The sequence below is a fragment of the Papio anubis genome, chromosome 6 (genome assembly GCF_008728515.1).
Source record: "Papio anubis isolate 15944 chromosome 6, Panubis1.0, whole genome shotgun sequence".
Classification (NCBI taxonomy): Eukaryota; Metazoa; Chordata; class Mammalia; order Primates; family Cercopithecidae; genus Papio; species Papio anubis.
Genome location: NC_044981.1, coordinates 27,150,828 through 27,171,513, shown reverse-complemented (window position 1 = coordinate 27,171,513; position 20,686 = coordinate 27,150,828). Strand labels below are relative to the sequence as shown.

At 39.1% G+C, this 20,686-nt stretch overlaps 1 protein-coding gene across 1 annotated transcript; it reads left to right on the top strand.

Moving 5' to 3' along the window:
• The first annotated feature begins 7,099 nt into the window (after positions 1-7,099).
• LOC103883562 (zinc finger protein 665-like) lies at positions 7,100-10,237 on the top strand. Its single transcript, XM_017957673.3, has one exon. The coding sequence runs from the start codon at positions 8,658-8,660 to the stop codon at positions 9,822-9,824; it is 1,167 nt and encodes a 388-aa protein (XP_017813162.2). The 5' UTR covers positions 7,100-8,657; the 3' UTR covers positions 9,825-10,237.
• The last annotated feature ends 10,449 nt before the right edge of the window (positions 10,238-20,686 follow it).

Sequence of the window (20,686 nt, the reverse complement as noted above, 5' to 3'; positions counted from 1 at the left end):
ATAGTTTGGTTTAGTTTTGCTTTTTTTTTTTTTTGCTGCCCCTCTCATCGGGGATTATTCTGTCTCATACTTGTTGCATCCCCAGTGCCTATAAGAGTCCTTATTACAGAGCTGAATGAATGTGATAATTCAATATGTTAAAAATCTAAATTATGAATTTGACACAAATTTTAGCCTATTCATTTCACCAAACATATCAAGACTTACCATATATATGCCAGGCACAGTTTTGTTATTAGGAATATAAATATGGGAAAATCTTGATTCATGTGTAGTGGTGGGGATGGCAAAAGATACTCCAAAAGATAATTTCAAAACAGGTAGTAAATGCTATGATAGCATCTAGGTAACTGCTCTTGTTATCTGGAACCTACTTAAACCATGGATGGTGTCTTAGACTGCTTCTACTGCTGTAAAGGAATACCTAAGTTGGTTAATTTAGAAAGAAAAGAGGCTTATTTGGGTCATAGTTCTGTAGATTATATAAAAAGAATGGCTCCAGCATCTACTTCTGGTGACAGCTTCAAGTTGCTTCCATTCATGGTGGAGGGTGAAAGAGAGCTGGCATGTGCAGAGACTACATGGCAAGAGAAGAAGAAAGAGAGAGTGGGGAGAGGGACCAGCCTCTTTTTAACAACTGGCTCTAGCCTGGCGCAGTGACTCATGCCTGTAATCCCAGCACTTTGGGAGGCCAAGGTGGACAGATCATGAGGTCAAGAGATTGAGACTATCCTGGCCAACATAATGAAACCCGTCTCTACTAAAAATACAAAAATTAGCAGGGAGTGGTGGTGGGCACCTGTAGTCCCACCTACTCCAGAGGCTGAGGCAGGAGAATCACTTGATCCCGGGAGACGGAGGTTGTAGTGAGCCAAGATTGTGCTACTGCACTCTAACCTGATGACACAGCGAGACTCCATCTCAAAAAAAAAAAAAAAAAAAAAAAAAAAAAAATCAGCTCTTGCAGGAACGAATAGAGTGAGAACCCATTTCTTGTTATGGGGATAGCACCAAGCTGTTCATGAGGGATTCACTCGTTGCCATGATCCAAACCTTCCCATTAGGCCCCACCTCCAACACTGGGAATTGAATTTCAACAAGAAGTTTGGGAAGACAAACATTCAAACTATTAAGAATGCAATGCCTGTGGCCTTTCTGTGGTCATGAGGTGGCAAGGAATGTCTGGTTTTCTTTACTTCCTGGAGCTGAAGATTCAGTTAGTATGACTTCAAAAACATACACATATGTGGATATCTAGACCAGTGCTATGCAGTGGAACTTTTGTGGATATTTTTTATGTATACATTGCTCAGTACAGTAGCCACTAACCACATTAGCTATTGAGCACTGAAATGTGACTATTGCAATTGAATAATTAAGTCTTTTATTTAATTTTAAACAGCTGCATGTGGGGAATGGCTACCATATTGGAGAGTGTAATTCTAGAATATCAAGTGGTAGCTGTAGACACAAGCTGACTTCTTCATAGCTCCTCTCTCTTTCCTCAGAGCCACTGTCTCAAGACTCTGCCCTTCTTCAAGAGAAGAGCCCAGAAGAAGAGAGAATGACTGCTAGGCCCTTGATGGCTGGATTCAGGGTGAGTTATATTTTCATTTCCTGAAGTATCTTACATTTTCTACTTTCATTCTGGTGGTTTGGGGCCCAAAAAACTTCAATTCAGTGACTTGAATTCCAGATATTTTATTTTCTAGGAAACAAGGCCTATTCTCTTTGATCATGAATTTTAAAAGATTGGTTGTCTATTGCCACCTGCCTTCCCATAATGTTTTGGTTTTTGTTTGTTTGTTTGTTTCTGGTAACTAGCATAGCATTTAGTAACTAGCATTTGGTAACTAGCATAGCAGGTAGGTTCTCAATTAGGCATTGTCTGTGGTATTCAGTTCTTCAGCAGCCTTGTCTAACCAAGGAATTAAGGAAGAATTCAAGGAAACACACACATCCATTTTAAGTGGTAAAGAGAAAACATCCCGTAGGAATTCAGAGAAGGAGAGTGTGATTTGGAGGATTTTATGAAGGGGTGGGATTTTGGTGTGCACTGAAATATAGTTGCAATTTGCTCAAAGGAGAACTGAGGGATTTTAAGGGGAGAAAATATAACACAAGGCTTAGAGGTAGAAGAGACTGTGTTTTCTATGGGGCAATGGGTAGTAGCCTTATGTTAAAAATGTTAAGGGTGAAATTTGCTGTGCTAAATAGGACTAAGGGTTTGACTTTGTCATAGAGTTGATTGTGAATTATTAGAAACTTTTGGGGAAAAAAATGCCATGACACAGCTTGTTTCGGCAAGGAACAGTAATGTTTTAGTTTAGATTTAGGGGATGAAAGAGAAAGGAATTGAAAGTAACTCCAGTTAAGAGAATCTAGAATATCTAAGAGGAATAAGGTACTTTGGAAGAGCCACCAGTGTGCTGTGGAGAGAACATGGGTGGGAAACTAATTGGGGTGAGTTAGCATTGTAAATAGATTATGTTAAGGCATATAAGGCAAGTTGAAAATGTCATGGGATCCTTGGGATGTTGCTTTGCCAGCCAGAAACCTCTGTGGCCGGCAGCTCCTTCTGCCTGAGTGAGTATTGGTCTTACCACTGGGCTTGTTCCACTTACTCAGCCTGGCAGGCTGTGCTCAGCTCACACTACTGTCTCAGATCCCACACCTGCCAAGGGTGAGCCACACAACCAGGGGTATGTGGGCAAGTGAGCACGGGGTCTGGCCAGTGAGCACAACCACACACGCTGGCTGCTGCGGTGGGGCAGGCAGCTCCGTGCAAGGCTGCAGCTGGAACAGATGTACCGCATGCAGTGGAAGTACCTCCACTGTGGGCACCCATGTCTGGACAAGGGGAACGCAATGACTTCTGGAAGCTTGGACATGCCAGGAGCCACAGAGCCTCAAAGAGGGTGTCATAGTGCTGGCTCAGGGAGCCTCTAGATTTAGGCTCACTTAAGGTCTGCAGCTCTTCTTCTCATTGCCCACAACATGGCAAGCAGGGAGGCATGTTTCAACCCTGTTTGTGTTACAGCTTTTTCAGTCCTTCCATTTGGCAGGTCCCAAGTTTTTGGCCCATGCTTGGTCCGTATTCAGGAAGAATAAGGTATCTGGACAACTGGAGGGTGAAGAAGTGGGAGAGGAGCTTCATTGAGTGACAGAACAGCTCTCAGGAGACCCAAAGTGGGTGGCTTCTTTCCGCAGACAGGTTGTCTCGATGAGTGTCCAGCTGTCAGCAGAGAGGAGACCTGCAGTGGGTAGCTCCTTTCCGCAGGCAGGTCCTCCCAATGTCTGTTTGAATCTGACTGAGTCTGAGGTTTATATGAGCTCAGAAGGGAGGAAGTGCATGCCAATTGGTCCATGGGTGATCACAGGTGGGTGGAAAAAGCACCAAAAGTTCTCACTCCCTGCCAGGCTGTGGACTGCACCCAGAACTGACAGCCCAGCCCCCCATGCTTTAGGCCATCCCTGACTTGAAAGTGGGGCTTCACTGGGGACCCACCCCTTTCCACCCAGGAGCCTGTCTGCCTCCTGCCACCACCAATCATGTCCTCCATGGTGCCCAGGCTGTTCATGCTGGGCCTGAAGGCCCACACTGAGCCACCGTCAACCCGGCTTCAGCCTCCTTCCCATGCTTTTCAGTGCTCAAAGTCTGGAGGGGGGCAAGGTGGCAGGGGCTGGCATGTCAGCGCTGCTCTGAGCATGTGCACACCTGGTCAGGTTGTGACTGCGCCCAGGCTCAGCCTCAACTTTGCTGTAAAATCAGAGTGGATGCCACGACCAGGGAGATGCTAAGCAGCAGGAGCAGGCACTTTGGAGCTTGTCGGGGACAGGGCTTCCAGGACCCACAAGAGCACAGGGATGCCCAGGTCCGCAGCCACAGCTGGGCAGCTGCAGCTGTTCCTGGGAGGGTAGAGTTCCCGCCCCGCCAACTTTCATGTTGAATTATAATCCCCAGTGTTGGAGGAGAGGCCTGATGGGAGGTGCTGGATCATGGGGGCAGACATCCCCCTTGCTGTTCTTTTGATAGTAAGTGGGTTCTCACGAGATCTGGTTGTTTAAAAGTGTGTGGCACCTCCCCTCTCTCTCTCTTTTCCTCCTTTTCCAGCCATGTAAGGCGCGCCTGCTTCCCCTTCACCTTCCATCATGATTGTAAGTTTCCTGAGGCCTCCCTAGGAGTGCTTCCTGTGCAGCCTGTGAAATGGTGAGTCAATTAAACTTATTTTCTTTATACATTACCTGGTCTCGGGTAGTTCTTTATAGCAATGCAGCAACAGACTAATACATAATATACAATGTATTTATGTAGCAAGTCTATTGTTTGTCTTTCTTACTATGGAGTATGCTCTATGTAGGCAGAGTTTTTCTTTTCTTTCTGTTTTGTTTTGTTTTTTAGTCTCTTTCACGTTAAATCACCTGTGCCTAGAGTATTTAGCATATAGTACTCATTAAACTTATGTTGAATAAGTATTGAATGATTTAAAACAATTAAAAGTTTTTGATCTCTAACCTCACAATGCCCCCTCGATAATCTTGGCAGTCCCTAACACTTCTGTGGAAAACTTAATTTGCTATATTAATTTTAATCTTCATCTGGCTGAATTTTAAGGTTTTCTCTTAAAAATCTTGAATTTTCTTACAGACTTTTAAACTATGTTTTTAGTAGTTGCTCTAGGGATTACAAGATATATATCGTTACTTCTTCACAATCTTTCTACATTTAATGTGTCACTTCACAAAAAACGTGGAAGCCTTACAACGATATGTGTTCAATTATGACGCCTTGTTCTTTTTGTTCTGCTTGTTGTTCTTTGTGTTACATCTACATATGTTATAAGTTGTTCAAGAAAATGTTATTTTTTTTTCTTTAAATAGTTATGTATATTATAAAGAAATAAAGACAAAAGCAGCCAGGTGTAGTGGCTCACGTCTGTAATCCCAGGACTTTGGGAGACCAAGGCAGGTGGATGGCTTGAATTCAGGAATTCAAGACCAGCCTAGCCAACATGATGAAACCCTGTCTCTACTAAAACTTAAAAAAAAAATACCTAGGCCTAGTGGTGCATGCCTGTGTTCCCAGCTACTTGGGTGGCTGAGGTGGGAGGATCACTTGAACCCAGGGTCAGAGGTTGCAGTGAGCCAAGATTGTGCCACTGCACTCCAGCCAGGATGACAGAGAAAACCCTGTCTCAAAAGAGAAAAAGAGAAAAAAAAAAAGATAAAAGCAAACTTTTAAAAACAAATTTTAATTTGCCCAATTATTTCTAAATGCTCTGTATTTCTTTTTGGGAATCAGAATTTCTATCTGGTATGATTTCCCTTCATCCAGAACTTTCTTAATTATTTCTGCATTAATCAGACAAAATCCACAGTGGCACTCCATCCATTTAGCCACTCTAGCCAGAGTCCAGAAATTCACCTTTATAATCCCTTTCTCTTCATCTGCGTTTTCAGTTTGCCATCAAACCTTGTCAAATTTATTTCCTAAATATATTTCAAATCTATCACTTCTTTCTGTCTTTACTCACTTTATTTTTAATCCGTGTCCTCATCATTTCTTGGCTAGATTCCTGGAGCATCCACACAAATATTTTTTCACGTCCATTTTGGTCGTTCTACTTCTACTTATTCCACCTACTGCCGAAAGTGTCTTTTGCAGCTCTCAAATTTGAATTTGTCACCTTTTTGCTTACAACTCTTAAATGGCTTCCTAATGCTGTCAGGATAAAGATGCCACACTTTTTGCATGGCCTGTGAGCCTCATGTGACTGGACTCTAATTTTCAGTCTCAGTTCTTCCCCCATTCTTCATGTATACCTTCTTTGCTCTATTCACAGTGGCCTTCTTTCAATCTCTCTTCCTCCCCATTCCCCCTGTCATGATGGTGACTTCACACTTGCTATTTCCTCTGCTTGGTGTGGTTTTCTTTAAAGATTTGATATGTTGATATTGTGAGTCAGCCTAGCATAAACTCAATTGATATTAGCTATAAACCAAAAACTTCATCGAAGTTCTTTCCCTTTTTTCTAAGACGTGAAATGATAACTCTGAAGACAACATGTGCAGACAGGAGAAAATAGATAAACAATGCACTGCTATTAAGTGCTAAAATTACAAGTTAAAATAGTAAGTTGTAGGAAATCAGGGAAACTGGAGAGTAAGGAATGTTGTGGAACTAGTGTCATTTGAGTGACACTCCAAAGTAGTGTCAAGAATTAGATGGGCTAAAGAAGGAAGAAAGAGCTTTTTGCACAGGAGAAGCAATAATAAAGTATTGTTTGTTGTTATTATTTTTGTTTTTGCTTTTGTTTTTGCTTTTTTAAATTTTTTTATGATAATAAATAAATTAGAGTTAAAATGAGAAATGAGTGTTGGATGTTAGGAGTGCAGCTAATAAAATCATTAATTTTTATGTGTAATATATGCCAGAATCTAGGGGACACATTGAAAACAGGTGGTTTAGTAAAAATCTACATATTGAATGGAGAGACTCTCACCTCAATTTTTCCTTCTACTTGATTTCTATATCCTACCCCGTTTCAGGTAGAAGGTTAAAGTGATCCATTCTGGGGAAATTAACCAACCTAAGATAAAAGAACTGTAGGTGCCACTATTTGGGCATCCTCTAATAAATCAGCCAGGTCCCTTCTCAGTCGTCCTGCAATGGAACCCATTATAAATCATGACCTTACAAACAATTTTCAGTCATCATATTAGTATATTAACTCTCTCTGAAGTATGAATCCAGACTGAAGGACCACTTTTTAATATGCTGATGTATAAAAAGAAGAGCTATCCTTTTTTCCCTATGCTTTATGTTACCTGCCTCTTTTTTTTTTTTTTTTTTGAGACAGTCTCGCTCTGTCACCCAGGCTGGAGTGCAGTGGCCGGATCTCAGCTCACTACAAGCTCTGCCTCCCAGGTTTACGCCACTCTCCTGCCTCAGCCTCCCAAATAGCTGGGACTACAGGTGCCCGCCACCTCGCCCGGCTAGTTTTTTGTATTTTTAGTAGAGACGGGGTTTCACCGTGTTAGCCAGGCTGGTCTCGATCTCCTGACCTCGTGATCCGCCCGTCTCGGCCTCCCAAAGTGCTGGGATTACAGGCTTGAGCCACCGTGCCCGGCCACTTGCCTCTTTATCCATGACTGAAAGTGAAAAATAATGTAGATTTGTCATTAGAAAGACCTAATAATTATTTTTTCATTTCAAAAGAGTAAATTTCCCCCTTTTCATCCTTTCCTTTGTCCTTAAACCTAGAGTTTACGCTCTTTTTATACCAAGTATAAAGCAATAACATTAGCATTTACTTGACAAAGAATAATTAGCTAAAAGTATTACTTTGTACAAGTACTAAAAAATCTAATATAAAAGCTTATTGAAAATAAAAAGCTGTTAGTATTTTTTAAGATAATAGTTTCAATGCTGAGTAAGTAGTTTTCTCATAGGATAATTTCTGTAAGACCATTTCTCTCTGATAACAGTTTTCATTTCTTAATCCCTGATAATTGTTTCTCTTTTCTAATATTCACCATTTAGTTTTTTCCCTAATCATTCTTCTCACCTGACAGAATGTTTGCTTCATTCCCTGTATCAGGCACTTTCACACCACTAGTATTTCCTTCTCACTCCTCCCTTGATTACTATCTTATAGTCCCAGTATTTATAGTCCCAGTATTTTATGTTCTCAGTATCTGCAATTTCATTATTCCATTCCTAATATAGCAGCTTCTTTTCTCCCAACATTTGGCACACAGTAGAGTCATATTTTTATGTCTTTTAGATGGGAAGCTTGAACCTGGGGCCAAGACATCAAGAGTAGAGCAGCAGGACATTTCAAAAGAAGATTAATCTCAAGGATTAGAGATGGAAGAACTTGCAAAGAGAAAGTCTATACCAGAATAAATCTGGAAATCTAGAGGCCAGTTTAAGAATCAGCAGCTAAACAAGGGGAATAATCTAGGGTAGGAGATAGCTACCTGCACAAAAATTCCTACCAGAGAAAGAGATGTAGAATCTAATGAATTTGTGAGAATTTTTACTATAAGATCAATACTTGTTACAGAGCAGAGAGATCCTATAGAATTGTCATAAATATGGTACGTGTTGAAAGACACACAAACAAAACTCAGATTTAATTATACAAAGAAAGTATGATGGAAAAAAACCCTTGTAAATATAGTGAATATGGGAGAACCTTCAGAGGCCGTGTCTTGTTCAGCATCAAAGAACTCATTGTGGAGAGAGAGACCCTATAAATCTACTGAATGTGGAAAGGGATTTAATCAGAGTTCCCACTTAAGAAATCTTCAGAAAACTCATATAGGAGAAAAGCCCTACAAATGCAGGAAGTGTGGGAAGGCCTTCATTTATTGCTCAGTTCTTAATTCAACATCAGAGAATTCACAGTGGAGAGAGACCTTATGAGTGTACTGAATGTGGCAAGACATTCAGTCGTAGTACACACCTTACTCAGCATCAAAGAATTCACACCAGTGAGAAGCCCTGTAAATGTCTTGAATGTGGCAAGGCTTTTAATCAGAACACACATCTTACTCTACATCAGAGAATCCATACTGGAGAGAAACCTTATGAATGCAATGAATGTGGTAGGTCCTTTAGTCAGAGTGCACATCTTACTCAGCATCAAAGAATGCATACAGGAGAAACACCCTATGAATGTAATGAATGTGAGAAAGCCTTCCATGATCACTCAGCTCTTATTCAACATCATATTGTCCATACTGCAGAGAAACCCTATGAATGTCATGACTGTGGGAAAGCTTTCAGTTACTGTTCGGACCTCTTTCAACATCAGAGAATGCACACTGGAGAGAAACCATGCCAATGCAATGAATGTGGGAATGCCTTTAGTGATTATTCAGCCCTTATTCAGCATCATAGAACTCACACTGGAGAAAAGCCCTATGACTGTAATGAATGTGAGAAAGCCTTTGGTAACTATTCAGCTGTTATTCGACATCAAAGAACACATACAGGAGAAAAGCCTTATGAATGTAAGCAATGTGGAAAAGCCTTTAGCAGAAGCACATACCTTACTCAACATCAGAGAAGTCATACAGGAGAGAAACCATATAAATGCAATGAATGTGAAAAAACTTTCAGCCAGAGTTCATTCCTTACACAGCATACGAGGGTTCATACTGGAGAAAAACCCTACAAATGTAATGAATGTGGAAAAGCTTTTAGTGACCGCTCAGGACATATTCAGAGAACTCACACTGGAGAGAAGCCCTGTGAATGTAATGACTGTGGGAAACCTTTCAGTTTCTGTTCACCCCTAATTCAACATAAGAGAAATCATACCAGAAAGAAGCCCTATAAATGCACTGACTGTGGAAAAGCCTTCAGTGATCGGTTAGCACTTGTTCAACATCAGATAAATCACACTGGAGAAAATACCTATAAATGTACTGAATGTGGAAAAGCATTCAGTCAGAGTATACACCTCAAAAATCACCAGAAAACTCATACTAGTGAAAAATCCTATAAATGTAATGAATGTAGAAAGGCATTCAGTTACTGCTCTGGTCTTATTCAACATCAGGTCATTCATACTGTAGAAAAACCTTATGAATGCAGTAAATGTGGCAAAGCCTTTAGGCAGAGGACAGACCTTAAAAAACATCAGAAAATGCATACTGAAGAGAAACCCTATGAATGTAATGAATGTGGGAAAGCCTTTAGCCAGAGCACATATCTTACAAAACACCAAAAAATTCATAATGAAGAGAAATCAAATATACATACTGAGTGTGGGGAAACCATAAGACAAAACTCTTCTTTTTTACAACAATAAAAACTTCACGCTGGAGAGAAATTCTCTGACTGCCTTAAGAATTTGGTTAATATGGACACCCTTCCCAGGGAAACAGAAGGAGGATCATAAAAACTGTTGACTGCTTAGAATGATCACATGGTTTAGTGGAGAGAGCATGTTTCTGGGTTTTAGAAGTCATGGATCTCAATCTCAGCTCTATTACTAACTAGATCTTTTACTTCGGGGTAAGTCACTTCATATCTTCAGGCCTTAATTTCCTCATCTGAAAAATTGGAAGGCCTGATTTGTTGAGCTTTAAGATCCTCAATTATTATATTTACTAGGAATTCAAGTTTCTATAAATGTGGTTCAGATTTGTGACTTATTTAATACACATCAGGTATGACTCACAAGTGAGCTTGTAGTAGCTATTAAGGAGTCAATAAAGATATAAAGCACATGTCATGTAGCTGTTTATTACCCTTGTATTACTTTTCTAAAATACATGTCACAAATATTGAAGAAAACTAAGAGAGAAAGTGGTATAAGTTCTATGAATTATTACATTAGGGGTTTGAGATCTTTTCTTGATTAAGAATATGGTGTTAGATAAAAACTGAGAAAAAAAGAATCAGATTGTTGATAGATAAAGGCTAAGTTACCTGGATTTCATTCAAGCCCAATCTTGCAATATAAACCCTACTAAGTTGAACATGGCAATCATCATGTTCCAGCTGAGAAGGGGCTAGAAAACATGACTTAATCAGGTATCTAGAAAGGATGAAATTGGAAAGTGCATTTGTTATTTCCACACCTAAATACGTAAAGGCCATGTAAATGAGAGTAAATTTTGAGATCTAATATGTCTAGAAAAGTCTATTGTCTTTTTCCTATGGTTACAGAGACAATGGCCTGAAAATATGAAGATTACCTCAGAAGACTGTAATTTAAAACTGATCATCTAGGGACAGGAAAAAGCCATTTGTTATGGAACTTATCCAGTGTGTGGCTTTGGAGACTTAGTGCAGACTTACTGAGTTTGGGGTTGGTTTTGGTGTCCAGGACAACTGCTTACACATAAGGATAAATAATGGTGAACCTGCTAGACAGTCATTGAGAAAACTTACACTTAAAGCAGCAGTGTTTAAGCTTTTGTGAATGTATATGTCTGTCTGAGAACCTATTACTTTCATAGACTTTCTCACTGGAATAATGCATGGCACATTCATATGATTTTGTGAACAGCTACAAAATGAATATGTATAAAATTGGTAGTACTACATACACATAAGTACTAATAATTAATTTGAAAGCATAATAGAAAAAGTATTCACAATAGCTGTAGAAATATGAAATATAGGAATGAGTTTAATAACAAATATACGAGACAACAAAAATGATTTAGAAATTTTTATGAGAAAAGGCTGATTCATACATGAGGAATTATGTACCTTTATGGGATGAGTGAATAAAATTGTCAGTTAAAACCGTATTTGTAAGTTGAATTTAAGATGATTCTAATTTTAGTATGAAAGAAAAAAAGGGAGATGAGTGGGCAAAATATTTCCAAAATGTGATAATTCTGAGTTAGCATGGCAGGGAAACTGCAAAAAAATTGATAGATCAATAAAGCACAAGAGAAAACACTGTAATTTTTTCAGTACATGAAAAAATTTAGCATATGAAATTCTAAATGAGGAGTGGTTCGATAATTCAGTAAGTTTTCAAAAAAGTAGCTAGTTGTTATAGAAAATACAGTTCCAAGATGGTTAAACATTAAATATAAAATTGAAATTATAAGAGAAGTAAATATATATACACAAATACTTAAACACTCGGGATTGTGGGAGCTTTCTGAAATATTCACAAAAAATAATTGATAGCTATCTCTACCAAAAGACACTAAAATTTATGTTTCCAAATACCTTAAAAACTGAAAAATCACGCCGGGCGCAGTGGCTCACGCCTGTAATCCCAGCACTTTGGGAAGCCGAGGCGGGCGGATCACGAGGTCAAGAAATGGAGACCATCCTGGCTAACACGGTGAAACCCCGTCTCTACTAAAAATACAGAAAATTACGGGGCGTGGTGGCGGGCGCCTGTAGTCCCAGCTACTCCAAAGGCTGAGGCAGGACAATGGCGTGAACCCAGGAGGTGGAGCTTGCAGTGAGCAGAGATCGCGCCACTGCCCTCCTGCCTGGGCGACAGAGGGAGACTCCGTCTCAAAAAAAAACCCAATCGAAAAATCAAATGACAGTTTGAAAAAAGAACTTTTCTGTGATATATACGATAGAAAAGAAATGTAATGAAATAAAACTCAAAAGGAAGAAGTTAAGGATCTGATACTGAAGAAATACAACGTGACCAATAAAACGTGAAAAAATATTTGGCCTAATTTGTTTTCAGAAAATTGTGGTTTAGAACAACTATTAGATACACTTTTTGTTTTAACAAATTCACAGAGTATTAAAAACAAATGCTACTCAGTTGTGGGGTTTGAGTATATTAATATACTGTTATGATTCCCATATTTATTGGTACAATATTTCTGGAGGCAGTTTGACTATATGCAACATGGGACTTAGAAATATTTACATTGGCTAATGTAGCATATTCATTTCTGGAAATGTATTTTAAGGATATATATACATAAGGATATACAATCTTGGATATACATACAGACTTATCAACAAGGATTTGTTTAGATTAATTTTTATTGATACATAATTATATGTATTTATGAGGTACATGTGATATTTTGATGCATACAATATGTAATGATCAAATCAGGGTATTGAGGATATTCACTTCAAACACTTATTATTTCTTCGTATTAGGAACATTTTGAATTTTCTAGTTATTTTGAAATATAGTCAGGTGTTACTTAATGACATGATGTTTTCTGAGAAATGCATCATTGATACATAGATTTTGATGTGCAAACATGATAGGATGTACTTACACAAACCTAGACGAAATAGTCTACCGTACACCTGAGCTAAGCTATATGATATTATTGTTCCTAGACTACAAACCTGTACAGCATGTTACTGTACTGAATGCTGCAGGCAATTGTAACACAGTGGTATTTGTGTATATAAACATTAAAAAGGTACAGTTAAAGTACAGTATAAAATATTTAAAAATGGTACACCTATATAGGGTACTAACCATGAATGGAACTGGCAGGCCTGGAAGTTGCTGTGTGTGGGTCAGTGAGTGAGTGGTGAGTGAATGTGAAGGCCTAGAACATTACTGTATACTACTGTAAACTTTTATAAACCCTGTACACTTAGGCTACACTAAATTTACTTTATAATTCTTCAATAATAAATTGATCTTACTATAAACTAAACTTAGTTTATAAACTTAAAAGCTTTTAATTTTTTAACTTTTAACTCATTTTAACTTTTTGACTCTGTAATAACACTTAGTTTAAAACACAAACACATGGTATAACTGTACAAATATATTCTTATTCTGTAAACTATTTCCTATTTTTAGCTTTATAAAAAAAATCCTTTAAAACTTTTTTTTAAAAAACTGAGTCACAAACACATACATTAGCCTAGGCCTACACAAACTTGGTATCATCAAGATGTCGCTAGACAGGTATTTTTCAGGTCCAGCATAATCTTATGGGACCATCACGTATGTGGTCCATCATTCACAGAAAAGTTATTATGTGGTGCATGACTATATACAATAAGTTATTGCTAACTATAGTCACCCTATTGTGCTATCACACACTAGAACTTAAGCCTTCTATCTGTGTGTAGCCACTGACCAACCTCTCTTCATTGCCTCACCACTTCCCAACCTCTGGTAACTATCACTCTACTCTCTACGTCTACGAGATCAGCCTTTTGAGCTCCCATGTATGAATGAGAACATGCAATATTTGTCTTTCACTGCCTGGGTTACTTCACTTAACATGATGACCTCCAGTTCTATTCACATTGCTGCAAATGTCAGAATTTCACTCTTTTTATGGCTGAATAGTATTCTATTATGTATATATATCACATTTTCTTTATTTATCCATTCAAGAACACTTGTTGATTCCGTATCTTCACTATTGTGAATAGTACTGCAATAAACATAGGGTTCAGATATCCCTTTGATATACTGATTTATTTTCCTTTCGATAAATGCACAGTAGTGGGATTGCTGGATCATATGGTAGTTCTGTTTTTAGTTTTCTAAGAAACCTCCATTCTATTGTCCATAATGACTGTACTAATTAATATTCCCACCAACAGTGTATAAGAGTTCCCTTTGGTCTGCATCCTCACCAGCATTTTTTTTTTTTAATAGCCATTCTGAGGTGAGATGATACCACATCATGGTTTTGATTTGCATTTCCCTGATAATGAATGTTGTTGAGCATCGTTTCATATACCTATTGCTCATTTGTACGTCTTCTTTTGAGACACGTCTACTCAGATACTTTGTCTACTTTTTAATAGGATTATTGTTTTGTGGTTTTTCTTTTGCTCTTATATGAGTTCCTTGTATATTCTGGATGCTAATCCTTTGTTGGACAAATAGTTTGCAAATATTTTCTTCCATTCTACAGGTTGTCCCTTTGCTCTGTTGGTTGAATTTTTTGCTGTGCAGAAGCTTTGAGTTTAATGTAGTTTCATTTGTCTGTTTTTGGTTTTGTTGTCTGTGCTTTGGAAGTGTTGGCTATAAAATATTTGCCTAGACTAAAGCCCTGAAGCATTTCCACTGTGATTTATTTTAGTAGATTTATAGTTTGGGGTCTTATGTTTAAGTCCTTAATCCATTTTGAGTTGATTTTTGTATATGGCAAGAGATAGGAGTCTAGTTTCATTCTTTTGCATAAGAATATCCAGCTTTCCCAGCATCATTTCTTGAAGAGGTTGTTCTTTCCCAATGTATGTTCTTGTCATCTTTGTTGAAAATCAGTTGGCTGTAAATATATGGGTTCATTTGGGGATTCTCTGTTCTGTTGCATTGCCCTATGTGTCTGCTTTTATACCAGTACCATGCTGTTTTGGTTACTATAGCTTTTAGTATATTTTCAAGTCAAGTAGTGTGATGCCTTCCAGCTTTGTTCTTTTTGCTTAGTATTGCCTTGGCTATTTGAGTTTTTTTGTGGTTCTATATGGATTTTAGGATTTTTTTTCTATTTATTTGAAGAATGTAATTGGTTTAGGGTTTGCATTGAATTTGTAGTTTGCTTTGGGTGGTATGGTCATTCTAATAATATTAATTTTTCCAATTTATGAGCAAGTGATGTCTATATTTGTTTGCCCTCTTCAATTGTTTTTCATCAGCGTTTCATAGTTTTCCTTGTAGAGGTCTTTCAACTCCTTGGCTAAATTTATTCCTAGGTATTTTATGTTTATATTTTATGTTGTAGTTGTCATAAATGGGATTTTGTTCTTGATTTATTTTTCAGCTCGTTCATTGTTGATGTGTTGAAATGCAACTAATATTTGTATGTTAATTTTTATATCCTGCAATTTTGCTAAATTCATTTATCAGTTCTACAAGTTTTCTGGTGGAGTCTTTAGGTTTTTCTAAATATAAGATCATGATGTCTGCAGAGAGGTGCAATTTGACTTCCTCTTTTCCAATTTGGATGACTTTTCTTTCTTTTGTCTAGCTACTCTACCTAGTACTTTCAGTACTAGGTTGAGTAGGAGTGGTGAATGTGGACATCTTTTTTTATTGGGGTGCTCAGACCCAACACCAGGTCTTGGGGGCTACAAAGTCCGGCAGAGTCAAAGGAATGACACAAGACAAGTTAAGAATACATAGGGTGGGTCCAGGGCACCAACACCAGTATGGAGGCCGTGAAGGCCCCGAGCTCTAGGAGCCCACACTGTTTATTGGTAATCAAACAAAGAAGCAGGTGGTGAGGAAGTGCGGACGTGGGGGTAGACAGGTGAGGACGTGAAGACGTGGGGGTAGAAAGATAGCCGTGCATCAAACGTAGATGTGACAGTTTAGCATATGCTCTGCTACTTGAGATAAGGGAGGAGAGGTCCTTCTAATTCAAGATACAATGAATTTACAATCTTGGGAGAACAAGGAACAAGGGGCCAGTGAGTCTGGACACATTCCAGAGGCTAGGAGGGGCCCTGAGCCCTGGGTTCTCTCCAAGCCACAAGGGGTTTTATGCCCTGGGCTTAGATTGTAGTGCGGCAGGGCACCCTTCCATGCTTTGGCACAGAGTTTAGTGTTCCATAGGCCATGAGGGGTTTTAGACCTTGGACCCAGGACATGTTCCAACACTCTTACATTATGTCAGACAAGTGGGCCTTGCCTCAGCCCTTCCACCAGCACTTTTCTTGTGTCAGTTCTTAAAAGAAAGGCTTTCAGTTTTTCCCCATTCAGTATAAGGTTACCTGTGGATTTGTCATATATGGCCTTTATTATGTTAAATTATGTTCTTTCTATGCCTAATTGGTTGAGAGTTTTTATCATGAAGTAATGTTGAATTTTATCAATGCATTTTCTGCATCTGTTGAGATGATTATATGATTTTGGCCCTTCATTCTCTTGATGTAATACATCACATTTATTGATTTGTGTACACTAAGCCATGTCTGCATCCCTGGGATAAATCCCATTTAACTATGATATATTCTCTTTTTGACGTGTTGTTGGATTTGGTTTGCTAGTATTTTGTTGAGAATTTTTGTATCTATGTTTATGTGAGATATTGGCCTGTAGTTTTGTTGTTGCTGTGTCCTTGTCTGATTTTGGTATCAGGGTAATGCTAGTCTTGTAAAATGACTTAAGAAGAATTCTCTCCTTCAGTTTTTTGGAATAACTTTAGAAGAATTGGTGTTAGTTCTTATTTACGAATTTGGTAGAATTCAGCAGTAAAGCCATTTTCTCATAGGCTGTTCTTTGTTGGGAGACTTTTTCTTACTGATTTAATCTTGTTACTCATTGTTGGTCTGTTTAGGTTGTCTGTTTCAATCTTGATAGGATGTATGTGTCCAGAAATTTATCTGTTTCTAGGCTTTCTACTTCATTAGCATGTAATTGTTCATAGTAGTCTCTAATGATCCTTTGTATTTCTTTAGTATCAGTTGTAATGTTTTCTTCTTAGTTTCTGATTGTATTTATCTGGATCTTCTCTTGCTCTTGGTTAGCCTAGCTAGTGGTTTATTAATTTTGTTAATCTTTAAAAACTTTTTGTTTCATTGATCCCTGTGATTTTTTCAGTCTTTATTTCATTTAGTTCTGCTTGGATCTTTATCATTTATATTAATTTGAGATTTGGTTTGTTCTTGATTTTTCTATCTTTGAGGTGCATCACTAGTTTGTTTATTTAAAATCTTTCCAGTTATGTAGGCATTTAGTGCTACAAACTTGCCTCTTAATACTGTTTTTGCTGTGTCCCATAGGATTTGGCCAGTTGTGTTTCTATTTTCATTTATTTCAATAAGTCTTTTTTCTTCTTAATTTCTTCACTGGCCCAATGGTCATCCAGGAGCATGTTTAATTTCCATGTATTTTTAGTTTTCAAAATTCCCCTTGTTATTCATTTCTAGTTTTATTGCATTGTGGTCTGAAAAGATACTTGATATTTTGACTTTTAAAAATGTGTTGAGATTTGTTTTGTGGCCTAACATATGGTCTATCCTGGAGACCATACGTTCCAGATGCTGATGAGAAGGACGTGTGTTCTGCAGCTGTTGGATGAGATGTTCTGTAAATGTTGTGTTAGGTCCATTTGGTCTGTAGTGCAGATTAAGTCCAATGTTTATTGATTTTCTGTCTAGATGATCTGTCCAGTGATGAAAGTGAGATGCTGAAGCCCCAAACTATTATTTTATTGAGATCTCGCTCTTTAGCTCTAATGATATTGGCTTTATACATCAGGGTGCTCCAGTGTTGGGTGCATATATATTTGCAATTGTTATATCATTTTGCTGAATTTATCCCTTCATCATTATATAATTGTATAAACTATGTACATTCAAGGTTATTATTGATAGATGAGGACTTATTCCTGCCATTTTGTTTATTGTGTCCTGATTGTTTTGTATATTCCTTGTTCCTTTCTCTTTTATTCTTTACCTTTACCATTTTTTTTTTTTTTTGGTAGTGGTAACTTTGACTCCCTTCTCATTTGTCTATCCATTCTACCAGTGAGTTTTATACTTCTCTGTGTTTTCATGATGGTAGATAGTGTCCTTTTATTTTCAGATGTAGGATTCCCTTAAGCATTTCTTGTAGGACTGATGAGTTTCCTCAGTTTTTGCTTGTCTGGGAAAGACTTTCTTTATTCTACATTTTTAAGGATAGCTTTGCTGGGTATGGTAGACTTGGCTGACAGTTTTGGATTTTCTTTTCCCTTTCAGCACTTTGAATTTCTCATCCCATTCTCTCCTGAATTTCTGCACAGAAAAATTCCCTGTCAGTTTGATGGTGATTCCCTTTTATGTGACTCGATGCTTTTCTTTTGCTGTTCTTAGAATTCTTTGTCTTTAACTTTTGACAGTTTGACTATAACCTGCCTTGGAGAAGACCTTTTTGGGTTCAGTCTATTCAGGGATCTTTGATCTTTTTGTATGTAGTTGTCTACATGTCTTTCAAGCCTTAGGAATTTTTCAGATATTATTTTATTAAATAAGTTTTCTATGCCTCTTTCCATGTGTTCTCCTCTTAGAATTCCCAGAATTCCAATATTTGGTCACTTTATGGTGTCCCATATGTTATATAGACTTTTATCATTCTTTTTTATTTTTATTTATTTATTTTTTTGGTGTGACTGGGTTATTTCAAAGGACCTGTCTTCAAGTTTGGAAATTATTTTTTCTGCTTGACTTGATCTATTGTTGAAGCCCTTGATTGTATTTTCAATTTAGTCATTGAATTCCAGGATTTCTGTTTGGTTCCTTTTTATGATATCTCTTTATTGAATTCCTCATTCAGGTCATTAACTGTTATTCTGATTCCTTTGTATTGTTCATCTTATTTTTTGGTTTGTTTTTGAGATGGAGTCTTGCTCTGTTGCCCAGGCCGGAGTGCAGTAGTGTGATCTCAGCTCACTGCAACCTCCACCTCCCGGATTCAAGCGATTCTCCTGCCTCAGCCTCCTGAGTAGCTGGGATTACAGGCACGTGCCACCACGCCTGGCTAATTTTTGTATTTTTAGTAGAGACAGGGTTTCACCATGTTAGCCAGGATAGTCTTGATCTCCTGACCTCGTGATCCGCCTGCCTTAGCCTCCCAAAGTGCTGGGATTATAGGCATGAGCCACCGCGTCCAGCCTCACTGAGTTTCTTTAATATCATTATTTTAATTTTTTTGGGCATTTCATAGATTTTTCATTGGTAACTATTACTGAATAATTACTGTTTTCTTTTGGAGATGTCATGTTTCTTGCTTTTTTTATGTTTCTCATGCCCACGTTGATATCTATGCATCTGGAATAACAGTCACTTCTTCCAATTTTGTGGATTGCCTTTTGTAGGGAAAAAAAATTTTTCCTTTAAAGGTTATCCATAGTGTTGGCTGGGTATCATGCTTTGGTGTTGATTCTAGATGGGCACAGTAGTATAGTTTCTATGGCTGTAATCAGTGTCAGTAATGTCTATGATTTTCTCAGTGGCTTATGTTTCAGTTGTTAATGAAGGCTGTGGTGAGGCTTTGCTAGGGATGGACATGCCAGGTGGGCTGGTCCTTAAGCACCAGTGTTGGTGGTAGTGGGCTGGATGTGCCAGTCCATGGGCCCTTGAGTGGGCCAGTGTTTGGGCCTCCAGCTGGCTTGCTTGGGTGCTAGCAGTGACAGCAATGGACCAGGTGGGCAGGTCCTTGGGCCCTCACATGGTGTGTGCGGGGTCACTGGTGGCAATGATGGTAGACCAATCTTTGGGACCCCAAGCAATGCACATGGCACCAGCAGTGGCAACAGCAGACCAGGTGAGCTAGTCTCCAGGGCCCTGGGTGGCACATGTGGGTGACTGTCAGTGGCTGTGGTAGTGGCAGGCTGGGTGGGCTAGTCCCTGGGTCCCTGGGAGGCATATGTGGACACTGGCAGAAGATGAAATGTGCTTGTCTTACACCTCTGAATGGCACACATGTATGCCAGTAGTGGTGGGCAAGGTAGGCCTATCTCCAGGCCTCCAGACAGCATGCATGGACAGCAGTGACAGACAGGGTGGGTCAATCTCCAGATCCTTAGATAACATTCTTGGGCACCAGTGGTGGTGGTGGTCAGCTGGGCAGACCTGCCCTCTGGCCCCTGGATGGCACACATCACCACCAGTTGCAGTAGGCAGGGCAGTTCAATACACAGGCCTGTAGATGGTGCACTCAGGCACTGTTGGCAACCGGTGGAGTTGGCCTGTCCTCAGGCCCCAAAACAGTATGCGGGTAGACCAGTCCTCAGGGTCCTTGAAGGTACATGCAGGTGTGTGGTGCCCCAGCCCTGAAAGAGGTAGGGTTGCTGTCAGTGGCAGTAGCCCTAAGCAGATGGCTTTCATGATCTGGGGAATACATGGTTCAGCTCCTTTTAATCTGGGGACACTCTCTCTAGTGTGTGCACTGCCCACTTCCCAGGGTGTAAGACACTGTGAACAACAGTCCTGGGGACCTGGCTGCACTGCTGGATCCATCCAGCATAATGACACTGAAGCCCTCTGGGTGGGCATGAGTATGTAAGCAGGGCTTTAGGGATGTGGAGATGCAGAGGCTGTGGAGTTCCAGGGTAGGATGTAGTCTAGTGGGGACTGGGCTCTCAATATGGTACCATGCTGCAGCTGCTTGGGTCTCAGGTTTGTGGGACCCAGCACAAACTCGCTCTGTGGAGCAATGCCATTCTGTGAACTCCAGGCAGCTCCTTATACAAGTCTCAGGGCCTGTGAGGGCCAAGGGACTCTCTTGTGGCTGGCTGGGATTCCAGGAGT

What these genes read in the sequence shown, in the direction of transcription:
- LOC103883562 (XM_017957673.3), top strand. Translation starts at nt 8,658, where the DNA reads ATGCATACAGGAGAAACACCCTATGAATGTAATGAATGTGAGAAAGCC.